This window comes from Malus domestica, chromosome 02 (assembly GCF_042453785.1).
Source record: "Malus domestica chromosome 02, GDT2T_hap1".
NCBI classification, from domain to species: domain Eukaryota; kingdom Viridiplantae; phylum Streptophyta; class Magnoliopsida; order Rosales; family Rosaceae; genus Malus; species Malus domestica.
Genome location: NC_091662.1, coordinates 2,405,661 through 2,424,024, shown reverse-complemented (window position 1 = coordinate 2,424,024; position 18,364 = coordinate 2,405,661). Strand labels below are relative to the sequence as shown.

Here is an 18,364-nt window from a genome sequence, read left to right as displayed (position 1 = left end):
CAACTTAAACACTTTACACAAGTGAGCACTTGACACAACACAACTCTTTTTCTAGCTTTGCAATGCATATGTATATGTCATGTTCACATAGATATCAATACTCACACTTTATCTAAAAAGCTTGCAAACTTCAACATAAATCAAATTGATTAGTGACAAGAGTAGTATAATCATAATATTAATAACAAAGTAATAATTTATTATCCATCATATAGAGTGTTGCTCGCTGACCACTCCATATATGTTTTTCCGATGTCTTGTCCATCTTGGCCGGGCAACCTGTTTTTATTAGAAAAGAATAAACATCCATGTTAGAGAAAATAATTGTTAGAGTGCAATATATGTCTCAAAGGCTACAAGGCATGGAATCATGTTTCTAGCTTTTCCCTTTCCAAACATCATCTTTTATTTTTATTTTAGCCCACCACTTCTACTTCTTCTTCTTTAATATAGCTGAAAATATCAGCTGTTCAAACTGGGATATAAGTTAGCACATAGATTATATTGTAGTGTTTTTTGGATATGTTATAGAGGAGATGATAAGGAACAACTTTTGTGAAGGAAGTGTTTCGATCTGAGCTACGAAAATGGGGTTTTGGTACTCATAACACGGCTGTCCAATTTTCTGCGCGATTGGAGACTGAGTTGGTATTTTAAACATATTGAAAGATCGCACAATTGGAATTTCCTGAAATTTTGATAGCTCATGGTAGAGAGATAGACGAACAACTCTCATGAAGAAAGTATTATAATATAATCTATGGATGATGGTGTTTTGGTCTGTTAAATAGGCTGGACGAATTTCTAGTTTTTGGATATCTTTCTTTTGATAGATGGAGTTCGGTGGAGATTTGTTGGGTAAGGTTTCATCTATTTTTCTGGGATTTGTCTCACACTTTTTGTACGTCATCCTCAAGAGAGATGAATAGAGATTTCCAATAGTTTGGTGGAAGTGCTTCTCATGGCAATGATCTCCAACAACACAAGATTTAAGTGGTTCGCCAATTCGACTACATCCACTGAGGTTTGCTTTAATTGTATTTCACTATATATATAAGGGACTTACAAGTACAAAGAAAGATGGCTTAAAGTCTTAACAATATGTATATGAAAGATAAGGGTAATATGAAAAAGGAGAATAGCTTTGGAGTTGTTAAGGAGAATAGCTTTGGAGTTGTTCTTTTTCTTTTTCTTTTTCTTCTTCTTCCTCTCTCTTCTCTCCCTTCTCTCTCTATGCCCCCCCCCCCCCGGTTGTTTATTTTCTCCTTCCTTTATGTAGATTGCATGCCATCTTCTTCTCCAAATAATCTCCACAAATGTGCCAATGGAAATGATTACCCAATTGATATAGTCTAGAATCCATTCTCCACCCTTATTAGTAGTAGGTGAATAGTGACCCATTTGTATGCGCATTCACACGACATGCATGTTCCAAGATCTCTTGTAGTATTAGGTAGTTGGTCAGGTAAAGCATGACCGAGCCAATGATGTTTAGCTGGTCTTTTCAGATGATCAGCCAAACTGGGATTGAGACACGGCCTGTCTATATGTATCTATTCGACCTATAGAAATTTTGTCACCAGTTCTACTGCCTTGACTTTTCGAAGTATTCAATCAAGACAAACCTCAGAGTACGCTGCGCAAGGAGACGACCTATAGCTTTCACCGAAGATTGGTGCTTGTATGGATCTCTTACTCATCCATTCATCTGGAGCATACAAGCATTCCAAGAAGCACATTTCCTTTATAAGCTATTTTCGTGCTTGGAAGCTAGCATGGAAGGAGTACTTGTCCTCAAGCTAAACAAAAAGCCTACTCAACTCGTAGTGAGCCCACCATTGCTTTCAACAGTCCGTGTTCGGGGACGGACAATCTATAGCTATAGATAGAGTGGCAATGAGAGATGCGTTATAGGACACAGGTGGTAATAGAGATTTTCCTATATGACTCGGAAAGTGAAGGAGAGAAGCTAGAGTGCTTATGAGAAGCCTCTATGAGTAGATTATACCATGCTAGGTACAGTAAAAATTGTATGTATATATGTAAGATTTTTTTCTTCGAGATTAATGAAAAGAGAGTTTTCTCTGTCTTGTTCGCTATTTTAAAAAAAAATAAAAATATTTTTGTCAATAGTTAGGGGTCAGAGGGGGAGGAGAAAAAAGGGTGGAAGAACCTCGAATAAGGGTGCTTGTTCGCTACTAATTAAGCCGGCTAGGGTTTTACTGCGACTTCATTCATGAAAGGTCTCATGGTAGCAAAAATGTAATTTTCATAGGGTCCATATATATATATGTAAAATTGGTTGAGTTTGCAAAGGAGACAACAAGGACGGCCGGCTGGCTTTGAGTAAAGGAGAAAACATATAGTATGGTATGTGTTATAGCTACGTTTCACATTGGAGCTTTGGGATCGATATATTCTTGACATCGGACCTACCTTCAAAAACACAACTAATCGATCGGGTCTATTTCCACACTTGATTTTGTCCCCGTTATATGACCTAACATTTCCTACAAATTCAAGCGCGCGCACACATATTATATGCACTCCTTGGATCTCCATTTGTTTTAAAATTAAATAGGGATTAGTCGTGGGACTCATTCCACATTAAACTTCAACAATCCAAACCGTCTATTTTATAAGTCTCGATTCATAAATTATCTACGTAAAAATTCAATTCAATCTGAAACCATTTGTCTAGTTAATTGTCAAGATGAAAGTTCAATGTTTCTTAGAGAATACTGTTCATCAATTTTTTTGAACTCATTTAGATGCCTTAAATATTGCCGATTTGGCTAATATTTTACAAGGATAATCTATAAGGTATAACTTAAAAAATAAACAATTTGGATTATCGAAGTTCGATGTGATGTATACCCCACAACTAATCCTCCTTTTTTTTGAAAAAAAATAGGAATCCCTTCCGTAAAGATTATGTGTGTATATTTATATATATGATTTCCAGTCTTATATATTTAGTAGGCAATATATATATTCTAATATTCCATAAACAGTATATATTAAGACCGGCCCATGTAGTTGTTATGAAAATGGAAATAATGGAAGGGAGAAAGAGAGTAGATTCTTTTGCCTCTTATTTTCATTCACTTTCATCTTCTTCTCTCACACATTATTTTTTATTTTATTATTTTTATAAAAAAATCAATATAAAATGTTAACGTGGTTTAACCATAATCGTTCAAGTAGTAGGAAATGAAAGAAGAGAGAGATTAGGAGGGAAGAAAATATTCTTCCAGGGAGAAAGACTTCGAATGATCAAGTGATAAGGTGGAGTTCTGACCGAAGAAAACAAAAAAGTAATATGGAGGTGGTCCTCCGGCCATCACTTTCTGTTTAACTACCTATGGCTTGAACTGAATTGCCTCCCTTCTGTCACTTGTAATTTGGTGATGTAAATCCTTGAAATTTGAAAATGATCGATGTTATATGTCATCCTCAACGTCATTAACTTATTGTTGATAGTAAACAATGACTCGTAATACCAACTAGCTCTTTGCCTCTGTAGTTTTAAAAGAGTACATATGAGCGAAAGGATAATTGGAAAATTTGTTCTCTTTATTATCATTTAAATGTAACTTCACACTCACGTAGAGGATGATTGTGCAATGACGCAGCACTGTTGCCCCACATGGACGATGACAGTTAACCTTTTCCTTGGACTATATTACTACAGTTTACATGCATGCATAAAATCGAAAGGTCATATCAGGAAAAGGATTTTTCTTGAAATTAGAAGGATTTTGTAATCACGTTCGTCTATTATACATTGTGCGATAAAAAATTATTTAAAATTTAAAATTAAATATAAATAGTATATAATGAAAATTAATCGTACGATGTACAATAAATAAATATAATTGTGGAATCTCACAGATCCCTAAGAAAAGTCCTTTTCCGTCAAATCATATGGAAGTACACTGTGGAGGTCCAGTGACCACACTGCGCACATGGGATTTCCTTCTATGTATGTACAAAATTAAAAGTTTAAATTTACTTCTACTTTCACTCTTATATTCGAAAATTTTATATTTCACCGTAATGAATGCCTTCAGGAACCACATATTTATATATATACCTAATTATATTCATTTCATGTTTCTGGTTACAAAATATATGTATATGTATGCATTGTTGAGAGTATGCGTCCATCTCACATTATATCGAAAAAATAATTAATCTTGCATGTGTTTAAGTGTTTGGATTACTATCCGTATTACCAATGATTTTATGGTAGAACCTCAAATTTTGTCATAGTATCAAAGTAAGTTGTCTTAATTGATAATTATACACCTCAATGGCATTAGATTTGTATTGTCCATATTTTAAGCTTAAAAACTCAACACATTTGAACAGCGTGTTGAGATTATGAATCTTACATCGAATAAATAAATAATCTTGCACATACTTATAAGTGGATGTACTTGGTAAATTCTCAACTTATATATAAATTATAATCATACATAATATATTATTTCATAAAATAAATATCAAATTTTCCATAAAATAAAAGCTGAAATATTATTTCATACGATACTTCATGCGTGCGTAACAAAAAATAAAAACGTAACCGCAGTTTTTATGTCAAATTTTCGGTTACAAAATGAGAGCTACAAATTCAAGATCTGTATCATAGTTGTACCCATCGCATCACCCTCTATCCATCCACCATTTCTAAATTAACATATTAAGCCAAACATATGCAAGGAAATTAACCAAGGACTAGCAGTGATGAGTTAAAAAGTGATTTTTATCATTACGATTCGTATATCTATAGCAATCATATATACATCAATTTTAATCTGTTTACGTATAAATTTAAATTTTATTTATTCATGAAACCTAACCCAATGGGTGAAGAACTTCAATCGACCATTTAATGAGTTAATGAGACATTTGGAATTGACATCTCCACCCATGTGTTTACATAATTTTATCTTACATCCACCTCAATTCCGTACCGCTCCATCGTCTGGAGTTTGGACCATTTGGTCATGCCCTCTATTGCTGGGCACTAAACTTGTGCGTCCGGCAGTCGGCACCGGTTGCAGTACCACACTCCACAGAAAAAGGGCCAGTTATCATCCGGTCGAGACTTCATAAATACTTTTTTAAGAGATGGATTGTGAGATACGGTATATTGTACCAATGTTTTGAAAGGTGCAGGGGAGGCGTCTTATGGATGGTTTTGCTTAGGGAAAAGTCTTGAGGCATATGAATTATATATATATATATATATATATATATATATATATATATATATATATATATATATATCTAAAGCAGTCCTTTGGATGTAAAGTTGAGGACTAGTTGGTGATTACAAAAAATATTAAACTTGGCCTAAAGCACCTCGTTTTGGATTAAACTTAGCCAAAACGACATAATCTAGTCATTTTTTTAAATTAAAGACTTCCAAAACAGCGTCGTTTTAAGCCAAATCTTTTTAAAAGTATATATATCTTCTTTTTTTCTTCGTGGTCGACTTCTTCATGAAGACACTGCCGTTGAAAACAAAGCCACTAGAGGGCAGAGCCTCAAAGGCCCAACCTTCGACTTCAAGGGTCCCAGAAAATTTGTACTTTTAAAAAGAATAGAGTTTCGAGTAAAACCTTAAGGGATATATATGCTTTAAATAATCAACATGTATGATCCTGTATGCATCTTGTATGATCCTGTGAACCTCTCTAAACTTCGCATTCGAACATAGATAATTTAAGGGTAATACTAGAGAGATTAAATTTGTATACAAAATTTATAAACTAAATGATGTGTCACTAATAGAAAATAGACAAATTTATAAACGCTTATGTAATTATTCAAATATCAACTTTTATATTATTTAATTAATCAAAATTTTTCTATAAATTTAATCTTTCTAGCATTACTCGTAATTAAGACACAACTTACTACGTACAAGGATACAATTATGAAAATACCAGCCCCATCAGTGTAACCAGTTACATAGTCAACATATAGCGCAACAGACAGGCAGATCGAGGGCACAAGTTATTTAATATATAGCATCGATATCCATTTTTGTTTGATATGCAGATTTGGCAGATGGAGTGTTGTTGAAAGTTCATTTTCCCATCATTTTTTTCAAAACACATCCATCCACCTGTCTTTTATGGGTAAATCTCAGTTTAATATCTTGAAGTTTCATGATTTTTAACATTTAGTATATAAAGTTTTTTTACGTTCCAAAATCATACATAAAGTGTTAATTTTAAGACAGTCTCATACATCCGTTAGTCTTACTGTTAATTCTCCTATTAATTGATAACGTGACGTCTATAAACGCCATGTGTCATTAATTTAAAAAAAAAATTAATTATTAAAAAAAAACACGAGCACACACCCAAAACCCCTTCGTCTTCCTCTACCCTCCACCCCCTCCGAGGCTCCACCCCTCCATCCCCCGTCACCCACTCCTTGCCCACCCGAGCCACCCCTCCTCCGCGGTAAACAATCCCATAGCCGCCTTCACCAATCACAATCTCGTCAGCAAACCCATTAGTGGAATCTTTAAGCTCTCTGAGAGTGTACCAATGTCCCCACCCCAAATGCGAAACCTCCGGCGCGGCGATCATCCCTGGTCCCCAGACCGAGCCTCCCCGCTGCCATGCGACGACCCACCACCGCCGCACTTCTTCGAGTACGAAATCTGGTGGTCCTCGCCAATCTCAATGTGAATTCTCTGTCGACCGCCGCTCCTAGCCAGGCTGTCGTGGTGATCGTCCTGCTTGAGAACCAAGGGCTGGGCTCTGGCGGAGTCCGAGTTAGCAACCGGGTCAGGGTGGCTCTGGTGGTTGATGGGTTTCGGGTCGGGCTGCGATGGGTTGTCTGGAAGTCGTCAATTCGGATTTCCTGGATCTCTTTGGAGACGTTCGGGGTGGCTCGGGTGGGCAAGGAGTGGGTGATGGGGGATGGGAGAAGGGGGTGGAGGGGATGAAGGGGGTGGAGGGTGGTGAAGACCAAGGGGTTCTGGGTGTGTGCGTGTCTGTTTTTTTTTTTTTTTAAATTAATTTTTTTTAATAACATGTAGAGTCTAGTCATTTTCTATATGAACGTCACATCATCAGTTAATAAGAGATTTAACAGTAAGACTAACGGATGTATGAAACGGTCCTAAAATTAACACTTTAGGTATGACTGTGGAACTAAAAAAACTTCATGTACTAAACGTTGAAAACCACAAAACTTGAGGGTAGTAAAGTGAGACTTTTTTTTATTGTTGAATGAAAGTTCATCACTGTTCACTGATCCGTCTATGTCTTTCTTATTATTTACTAAAAATTTGATTTTAGTCATTCCAACTCAATTTTCTTCATATAAAACCCTACATAACTTTTTTACTTAAAGAAAACTCAATGACTAGGATCCACATAAGCAAATTCATTAATTTCATATTACTTCACACATTTTACATTTTTCATATGCCTAAAATACCCCCTATTACATATTTGATGTAGACAATTAATTGTAAGGAGAGTGTAAATGATTTTGCAACAAGAAAAAAAAAGACATTAATGTTAAAAATTTATTGCTTATTAATTTTTTAGAAAGGCTTTGAATTTTCATAAAACTATTCGATTCAATTTTTTTCACCCTACTCTTGAATACTTTTGAATTTATCCTTTTTTTATTAATATATTAGAACATTGAATTTCATTATCTACATGCACATTAATTTACCTACAACAATTATACCATGGGTGTAATATAATATCTCTTTTTTACAATGATGCAAAATAATGTTTATACCAACAACAAAACGTGCCTAACATATGTACTAATACATGGAAAATAATTTACCTATATTAAGAAGAAATGTAGTTCGATGCATAGTATTAAAAATACTATGTTACACCCATGTTTATACAACAATAAAACGTGCCTAACATATCAAACAATACATGGAAAATAAATTATCTACAATTTAGATAAATGTTATTTGGTTGGGTGTAGTATAAATTTTTTTAATAATTGGAAAAAATAAATATAACTAGGTGTAGTGTAATTTTTTTATATAATTAGAAAAAATTAATTTACCTACCTACTATTTGAAATGTTCATTTCTAGTGATGCAAAATGTTCATTACCTAACTACAAATTAATTTCCAATAATTTACCTGCAACAAGTATACCATGGGTGTAATGTAATATCTTTCTTTACAATGATACAAAATATTGTATGTACCAACAACAAAACGTGCCTAACATAAGTACTTGTACATGGAAAATAATTTACCTATAACAAAAGAAATGTAGTTTGATGTATAAAATCAACAATATTATGTTCCACTCATATTTATACAACAACAAAACGTGTCTAACATATATAACAATACATAGAAAATAATTTACCTACAAGTTAGAGGAATGTTATTTAATTCAAAATATATAATATAGGTGTAGTGTTTTTTTTAAATAATTGGAACAAACTAATTTATCTACCAATTAATATGGGTAAAATTGCTACAAAATATATCACAAAAAAAAAAACTACGTTTCTAGTTTGACATGGATACGGTTAATGCAAACACTTTTTACATTTTATTTCACTTTTTCTACTACTTTTAATTTGGCATAAATTTAAGAATTTGGAAAATGGACCATAAAGTATGGGTGGCATGAGTGTAAATAAATTGTATTAATAGGTCAATAGTGTTCCCATATAGTTGCAAATTTTAAATTTGGACTTAAACTAGATCTTTAAAGATAGATAGATTTTTATTTAGAAATAATGAGTTGTAAGGGCCAAAATTTAAAGCACCCTTATTAATTCACGTCCAGTCCTTCAATCCATTTTCCAGTCTACAAACGTGGAAATAAATATTTTGTGTGTATATTTAAATTTGTACAAAAAAAGCTTTGAGCTGATGAATTCAAAGAATATAATTTGTAGTAGAAAATTTAATAAAAGTAGCAGTGTTTTGGCCAGGGAGAGAGGAAGAAGATGACCCCATGAGGGCCAATGGTGGACGGCAATTTGTAGCTTGGGTTGAAGTTATTTTTTATTTTTTATTGGACGGCAGGGAAAGAAGGCAAACCCTTGGACCTAAGAGAAAACTTGAAGAATGTGTTGAATTGTGAGTCGTTGTATTAATGTGTGAAAAATATTAAAATATATGTAGGGTTATATTAATCTTTATTGAGGTAGGAATCCTATGCTAATTATAATTGAAAATTACATTCTTATATTTCATGCTACGATTATAGACAAGATTCTGAATTATTTATAAGTCTATTATAACAAAAACCATACTTAGCTTAATTATTGGCATTTACTTAATTAAAACGAGATAAGTTGTCAATTAGGAAAGGAGATGTGTGATCAACTAGCTCTGTGATTCTTAATTTTTTAGGTAAAAAGTCAAGAATTGATATAATTCTGATATCCATATTTTAGTATAGGCTAATGCTAGAGAAACTAAATTTGTAGATAAAATTTGCAAACTAAATGATGTGTCATCAATAAGAATAAACAAGTTTATCAATGCTTAAGTATCAATAATCCAATCATCAACTTCCATGTTATTTAGTTTACAAAATTTTATTTACAAATTTAGTTTCTCTTTTAGCATACGCACAAAATCAATATCAAAATAATTCAAATACTCACTCCATGCAAAAAATGTCAATGTGCAAGTCTTCTTAGTCTTGGGAGAGAGAGGGAGAGAGAGAGAGAGAGGGAGAGGGGGAGAGAGAGAGAGAGCCGGGAGACAAGTCAGTAGGGAACTGAATATTTATGAGAGGTTACTGTATTATGGGAGGTTGTAGTTGATAAAATTAATTACAAAGAGCACTGCAGTCAGCAGTTCGTACATATATTGTAAGGCTAGTCCGCCGACAGTGTTGCATATAGTCTCTCCTTCTCTGTCTTTTTATATCCACCTATCTATCACCACATGTAGCCTCAAATTTCCATCTGTTACCTTCTCTGCACTTCTCTGAACTCTCAATTTATCGTCCCTTCATTCTTCTCTGTCTCTCTCAGAGTTAGACAAACAAACAAAATGGTGAAATCGAAAAAGTACAGAGGCGTCAGGCAGCGCCACTGGGGCTCTTGGGTCTCAGAAATCCGCCACCCCTTACTGTAAGCAACCCTCACCAACATATATACACCATTATTTAGGTTTTTTCTTCTCAACTCTCTCTCTCTCTCTCTCTCTATATATATATATATATGTATATGTATATGTATCTTGTATAATACGTACGTACGTGCGGTGATTATGGTGACTATGCAGGAAGAGAAGGGTGTGGCTAGGCACGTTTGAGACAGCTGAAGAAGCAGCCCGAGCATACGATGAAGCTTCCGTTTTGATGAGCGGACGAAATGCCAAGACCAATTTCCCAATAATAACTTCTACAACTCAGAGTAATGGTACCCGTACCACAGTAGGATCATCAGATCACCCAAAAACTAGTAGCGGCGACTTGGATTCACGATCCGAACAGAAGGGTCTGTCGGAAATCTTGCATGCCAAGCTAAGGAAATGCGGCAAGATACCATCTCCATCCATGACCTGCTTGAGGCTCGACAATGAGAGCTCTCATATAGGAGTATGGCAAAAACGTGCAGGTCAACGCTCTGATAACTCCAATTGGGTCATGACTGTTCCACTTGGCAAGAAGAAGAATAATAGTACTGTTGATACTAATAATGCTGATGATCAGAGTGTTCTGTCATCACAATTTATGTCGAATTCAGATCAATCTGCTTCGATTGAAACATCATCAGAGAGGCCCCCCCAACTTATGGCGGAGATGGATGAAGAAGAGAAAATTGCGTTGCAGATGATAGAAGAGCTGCTTAACGGAAATTGTGCAAGTTCGGATTTATCATTTGGCATTCAACAAGGGGAGGAAAGAATTTATTTGTAGTACTACTAACTATTTATGTTTATTTGGTAAAAATTAAGAAATATTTAGTGTTGTATATTACCGATATCAATAATCTATGTACGTACATAGGTGAAGCAAAGTCTGATGATAAATAATATATATTTGGTTATATGGTGGTTGAAAGGGTGAGTGTAATAATTGTAACCCATTACAGTGTCCAATTGCATGTAATACCCTTTTTAATTTGTCATATAATACTATTTGTCAGACCAATATTCAGAAATCTTTAATTTGTTATTTCACCTTAACTATGTTAAGTTGTTTGTGTTCAAGATTATTTTGGACATTTTAATATCTCACTCGCCTTCAAATAAATTGTCTTCGACAAAAATAATTCTAGAGTTTCTCACAAAATATAAAAAGATGAACAACCTGCACTCGCCTCTCCGTGTTTCGAAGTGAGATGACTCAAAATATAAAAAAAGGAACGACCTACACGAGCTTCTATGGTAAAGTTGTTTGATGTTCTTTGTGTGGAAATGTCCGAAATGACCCCGAACACAATTATATGCAAAGCACATGATTTATTTTGGATGTAAACTTAACAAAGTTAGAGTGAGATGAAAAATTAATAATTTTAAAAAATTGGAATAACATATTGCTTAAATTTTAGTCTTATGAAAATAAAAAAATATGTATAAGTTCATCTGACATTTAAAAAAAAAAATCCTTTTATTTATCAACTGTATAAAGGGTTTGGAACATTCATGTGCTAAACAGACAATATAAAAGATCAGCATCAATTTCTGTTACTGATCAAGAAATTGATTAATTTCTTGGTAATTCAGTTGTTTAGTTTTATATTCTCTTTGGAATTATGTCTTTCTCACATGAATAAATAATTGTAAAAAAGTTACTTTAAAATTTTGATTAGTCGTAGGTGGTGAATTGTCCTAATAAATAGGGCATTTTTGTTTAACCAATCGCAACATGAGTTCAATTCCTCCATTTTCCCAATGCACTAGTTTAGATTAATAATATTGCTTCTATTAAAATAAACTCTGATTATCTACGACTCTCTGCATACCTTTAGTTGGTTCTTGTTTTAAATTCTGACTAGCGCAGCATTTCCATGTTCTATGTATGTAACTAATGTATCATCATTGATTATTATGTTCTATTTGTTTCTCAGAGTGCATATTCTGGCTTGTATCATAATTAATTTTTTTTTTTGGAAATTAAGGGTCCATTTAATGGTTATTATGTTTTTAGGTTTTATTTTAGTTTTTTGGACATGAGAAAAATATATGAGGAAAATGTTTCATGAAAATGAGCGGTACATGTAGAAGGAAGGGGAAGAATACGTTGAACGTCAATGTCAACAAAAACTTGAAAGCACAGACATCTTAAATTAGTTTTTTATTTTAAAATTTTTATTTTTGTCCCTTTCCTCGTACATTTCTTTTATTATTCATTTATTCTATCGTTTTGTGTCCCAATCACAAAAACTAAAAACAAAAAAAAAAAAAAAAAGAGACAAATAAAATAAAATAATAAAATTATTATAATCAAAGCCTTAATTTATCTAATTATTAATTAAGTATGTACACCATCTTTTTTACGATCAGTTCTTCGTGCTGCCTTCCTTTTCCCTTACACAAGAAAAACATGAAATTAAGGCATTTCTAGGGTGCATATGTCGGTTTTGTAATTTTCTGCTATTCTTTTCAATATTATCATGGTAATTAAATTTAACTCTGTTGGTTTGTTGCATTAACGTCATTTTCTACTTATGTTGGTTAATATTTCTCAAAACAGCAGTTTTAGTTAACATGATTAGTTATCCATCAAACATTTATGTCGCAGTGATTAAGAAAGAAACATCATCTATGTTTTTGTATAATTAGTGTAAGAATCAACTTAGACATGTCTCCATGTCATATGAACTTTTGACTATTCTATGCGTCGAAGGGCCATCCAATGCAAAACTCTTACATCATAAAAGATTTTTGGTGCCTTTGGAATATCGTTACGTGGTGAAAGTATTATGCTTAAAAAAGTTGAGATTTCACCATAAAACTTTGATAATACAAGGAGTAGCTCAACTTCTTAAATTCTTGCATATTTTGGTCTCTCACTGATCTGGGGCTTTGTCCCACATTTTCACACGTCCCTCACAAATGACAAATTTTAAAGCCTAATACATGAACAACATACATTAGATGACGTGGAGTATGTGTAGCCATTGGGCTTCACATGTGAGCCAACTTACTACTCTAATACCATGAAGAACATTGAGGTTCCACTATTAAATCAATTTGTAATTTAGAAAGTAGCTCAACTCTTTATACGCCCTTACATAGTTTGGTCTCTTACCAATTGAGACTTTGTCCTCATATTCTTGCACGACTAGAACTATTACACGTGTACATTGTTTTTCAAGTAATATATGTTAGTTTCTAAACTTCCAAAATACGTGACATGCATGCATGCGTGTAAATTTGTAATAGTAACTGTTTTGACAGTTTATTTCTCAATTTTCTTACGTAAAGGTTGCAAACAATCATAAAATTCCAAGGGTATAGGAAAATTATGAGATTATTATTATAATACAGTGCTCGTTGGTGCTCCTACATCCTCACAAGAACAAAGCTTGAAGGTCATCGATGGAGACTTCACATAATAAAGGCGACACAGTACGTAGTTGGTTTGGTCATAAATATTTCTTTGCTCAAATTTCTTTTCATCTTTGAAGCTGTCTTTGTTTTCTATACGCATATGGTCCCCCAGCTGGGCTCTCACCACATTTTGAAAACGAATTGTCAACCATGCACGACTAATATCAACTTTTCACACTAACCACATTTTGTAACGAATTATTAACCATGCACGACTAACATCAACTTTTCACACTTAATTTATTACTTACATATAGTTAATTTAAGCGACCGATTGGTGGTCAGAGATTCACTTTGGAATTCATTGTCCCGAGTTCAAGAATCAGGCAATCTGGACCATTTAAATTGAATATGACAATCCTAATAATTCATTTCACTAACTCACCTCACATAAATTAAACGTTCCATTTTCTCTTTAACACAAATGAACGGCTCAGATTTCCTAATCATTAAGCTCCGGAAGGTCCAAAAAAGATCCAAATTCATGAATGGTAAGCAAATTACACTGTTTTAGAGTCCCACAGACTTTTCTTTTTGCTTTCTTGTTAAGCAAGTACTGCACCAAATATCTTTCAAATTGATTTTGTTTTCTCTAACATTACTTCTTTCTTCAATGGTACGCAAACATTGTTAGATGTATTTTCTTCATCTCATGTCACATCCAATATCAGAAAGAACTGGTGGGAACAAGAACTTCAATGTACTCATACGTGTCTACAAATGGCGAATGTGAAAGTAAATTGTAGGGGACATTGCCTAAAATAATTATTTGACAAATTTCAACTGTTGGATTACTCAAATATTGACTATACAACAGTCAAACACTGACGATACATTGATTGAATAGTGACGACATAGAAATCAATACTGAAAAAATAATCATTCCAACAACTAAAAATTAGAAACGGATCATTTCAGCCGATTTTTTAACCTTACATCTATAATATCACACTAGAAAAATTACCCACATGACATTAATTCAACATTTGTATAAACACAAAAAAAAAAATCTCATTTGTTACGGGAAAAAAAAATATTTTAGTTAACTTGATAGTTAAACGAACTAAAAGAACCATAGCCTAAACTTTCTAGTTCCTAAAAACAAAGTTGTGTTAAGTGTATAATTCATGATAAGTACTTTTGGGCCTAAGAAAATTTGGACATAGAAATTTGGGCCCATTTGGGCTCTCGAATCTTAATCAAATAGCCCAAACTGTCTATCATATCACATGACGTGGCAGAGGATTATTGGATAAGAAAACAGAAGAAAGCGTTTTGGGTCCTACAAGGAAACGTGGGCCAACCTACCAATCAACGGTAAACTACCATTCTTTCGAAAAACCGCCAAACTGAGTCAGCACCGAGTCCAATACAACTCGTCACTCGTGACCCCCTCCCACCTCCCCCCCCCCCCCCCCAAAAAAAAAACCCTCTCTCTCGCTCCACTCTCACCGATTCCAGTGCAATCGCCAACTAACCCACAAACCCAACTCGCTCCCTCACTCGCACCGACTCGGTGTGAACTCGGCTGCTGCCATGCTCAAAGGCAAGCTCAAGCTCCCGGAAAAGACCAAGCGAGTTTTCCCGGAGCGGCTGGGCAGCCTGGTCGCGGGATTCGAAAACAAAGCGGAAGAAAATGGTGGGTCCGATCCGGTGTTCGATTCCGGCGAGGAGCTCGAGATGATTCTGCCAAACGGGTACGGGTCGGGCAGAGACAGTCAGATTGATGAAGAGGATGAGGATTTTGATGATGAGAAGTTGGACAGAGAACCGGATTTGAGGGTCCAGCAGAGACCCGAAAGAGAAGGGCCGGGTTCGTTGTCGGTGCTGGCGGCCATTGCGGCAGATGATAAAAGGTCTGATCTTGAGTACGAGGTGAGAATTTGAAAAGTGAGAAAGAACAGAGAAAAAGATTGCATTTTTATTAATCTAATTGATTTTTTTTTTTTTTTTGTAATTAGTTAAAACTTAAATCACTGATTTGTTTGTTTAATTATCTATTTTTCGTTTTTAATTAGGGTTTTTCTAGAGTTTAGTAGGTTTAATTTTTGTGTAAATTACTAGGAAATTGAGACAAAGATTGAAAGATTTCACAATGTAGTCAAAAGGTGTAATCTTTTTTGTTTTTTTGGAATATAAGGGACATTTCACTTAAAACTAATCTCAATGGAGGAGAAGAGGATTCGGACTCGGATGCATAGAGAAACATATTCGCTCTAGCTAATGTGTGGCTACGCCCACGTCCATCGAAGGTGTAACATTAGGATATGTAGCAGACATTTAGGATGAAGGAAAATAGTAGAACCGCACTTGAAACCTTTGTCTTTGTGGATTTTGTTTGAGTTGCAACCAACAAAACAAGACAATGTTGATAGTTTATTGATCATTTTTACCTACATTTCTGCAGAAACAGTAGAGATCATACCGGGATTTACAATTTGTTGTTTGTATTCTTCTTTTTTCTTTGCCCCGGTAATTATTTGCTTTCGGATTTTTATCTAATTTTCTTTTATCAATTAGCTTTCTCAGCCAGAGATAAATTTGGAAAAGTTACAAAGAATCGCTAGCTCAGGGCTTCTGGATGGAGGAGGTTTGCGCGCAACAGCCTGGAAGGTACTGACTTTGTTTCACTAGCAGCTTTTGCAATGTAAAGTTGTTTATTCCAACTAGATTAATTAACGGATCTTCAGACCACAACCATTACTTATGAGGTGAATTCGTTGTCTCGGATTTTATGCTTATGTGTATATCAAATTGTCAATGTAGATGTATATGTATTGAATTTCAAAACAACAAATCACCAGTGATGACAAGTAACTTGTTGACTGACGATTTAGATGCTTTACGAATAAGAGAATAAGGCTAGTATTTAATGACTGCCCTTACGTTTCATGCGCACAGCTGCTCTTGGGTTATCTACCTCCTTCCCGGGATTTATGGGAAAAAGAACTGATCGAAAACCGACAAAAATATGCCAAGCTTAAAGAGGAGCTCCTCCTGAGTCCTGTAAGATGCTCACCAAGTTTCCTAGTGACCAAACTGTACATTACTCTTGTTAATGTTTATTATGCACTAATCAAAATCTTGAATCTAGACAGTCACAAATCACAAAGAGAAAAATTGGTGATTTCAGTTATTGCGATCAGCCTGCTGACGGCAATGTTGATGGACCGCTGAAGCGATGTGAAATTTCCGAGGAAGATCACCCTTTAAGCCTTGGTAAGGCTAGTGTTTGGCATCAATACTTTCAGGTAAAATGCCTTTTTCATTATAAGACTATATCTTGGCTTCCTTCTGTATAGTTATGTGACGTCAATCCTGCTACATGTTTATTTATAGCATACAGAGATTGCAGAACAGATAGACCGCGATTTGCAACGAACACACCCGGATCTGAAATTCTTCTCAGGGGAGTCATCATTCAGCAGGAAACACAGGGTATTTGATCCCCACCGAATAAACTCTTTTTCTTAAGTTTGTGCCCTTCTGTTTGTCTCAGATGTCCGGCAAATAGACTGACAGTGTCACCAACCGGATCTTTACTGCCTTTCCCTTTTCAGGAATCAATGAGAAGCATTCTTCTGCTGTTTGCAAAACTAAATCCAGTTATCCGTTACGTGCAAGGCATGAATGAGGTCTTGGCGCCAATATACTATGTCTTTAGTACTGACCCGAATGAGCAAAATGCTGTAAGAGAATTGCCTGGAAATTTTGCTCATCTTTTTATTAGATGTCTTTGTCTTATAAATGTTTGATATAACATCCTTCTAATGTCCAAGTGTAAAAAGATGTAAACCCGTAGGATGGTTTCATTCTTCAGGTAAATGCAGAAGCAGATAGCTTCTCTTGTTTTGTCCGACTCTTGAGTGACTCAGTGGATCACTTTTGCGAACAACTTGATAACAGTGCAGTTGGTATACTCTCCACTCTCTCCCGCTTGTCAGAATTATTGAAAGCCAATGATGAAGAACTGTGGAGGCATCTAGAGTTCACTACAAAGGTAAAAAATTATATCAAAGCGAATTACAAGATTTACTTTAAACATTTTTTCGTATTGTTGTGGTGAAGTTGAACTGAGATGCCCTTTTCAACATATTATGTTGCGCCTAACTTTGTAGCTTATAAATTATGCCCTCTTATGCAGGTGAAACCGCAATACTATGGATTCAGGTGGATCACATTACTACTTACACAAGAATTCAACTTCCAAACCATCTTGAGAATTTGGGATTCACTATTGAGCAGCCCTTTTGGTGTGCAGGTATTATCTCTCTCCCCATCTCTCTGCGTACTAGTAACTCAGTAGTCAGTATTGGGATCAGTTTTCCTCTTTTCTTTCTCATTTTTTCTTTGGTGATGCGCCGTTATGAACAAACAATGATGTCTTCGAAAAACAACTTCTGCAGGATATGCTTCTAAAAGTTTGTTGCTCAATGCTGCTATGCGTGAAAAGTAGACTGTTAAGCGGCGATTTTGTGGCAAACTTAAAACTTCTGCAGCGCTATCCAGACATTAACATCGAACACCTTCTCCAGGTAGCTCGGGATCTTAGTTCTGACCCATCTTCGTATCGTTTGTCATTGCCACTGTAAATCCATTACCAACACGCACGATTCTGTACACATTTTTCACTTTACCGTTTGTAACGATGAACAAAACAGCTGTTGCTTTAGCTAATTTGTGGCGAACAATTCTCAATGATATGGAAAATGTTCAGCAACCTGCAGACAACCCGGCTGAATTTCATGAATTTTCAGATGCATGAGTATCTCACCAAAATAATCAATCAAGGTTGGTTGGCTCGATCACGTCCC

The 18,364-nt window shown here is 34.9% G+C and overlaps 2 protein-coding genes across 2 annotated transcripts; both read left to right on the top strand.

Annotated features, from left to right (window-relative positions):
• Positions 1-9,934: 9,934 nt before the first annotated feature.
• LOC103417988 (ethylene-responsive transcription factor WIN1-like) lies at positions 9,935-11,121 on the top strand. The gene is given in 2 exon segments (NM_001328821.1): positions 9,935-10,120; positions 10,275-11,121. Coding segments are annotated over 2 exon segments (717 nt in total). The 5' UTR covers positions 9,935-10,040; the 3' UTR covers positions 10,912-11,121.
• A 3,780-nt stretch (positions 11,122-14,901) lies between these two features.
• LOC114827430 (uncharacterized) lies at positions 14,902-18,300 on the top strand. The gene is made up of 9 exons (XM_029109222.2): positions 14,902-15,425; positions 16,071-16,163; positions 16,452-16,556; positions 16,649-16,801; positions 16,890-16,988; positions 17,111-17,239; positions 17,371-17,550; positions 17,695-17,811; positions 17,957-18,300. The coding sequence occupies exons 1-9, from the start codon at positions 15,087-15,089 to the stop codon at positions 18,140-18,142; spliced, it is 1,401 nt and encodes a 466-aa protein (XP_028965055.1). The 5' UTR covers positions 14,902-15,086; the 3' UTR covers positions 18,143-18,300.
• The last annotated feature ends 64 nt before the right edge of the window (positions 18,301-18,364 follow it).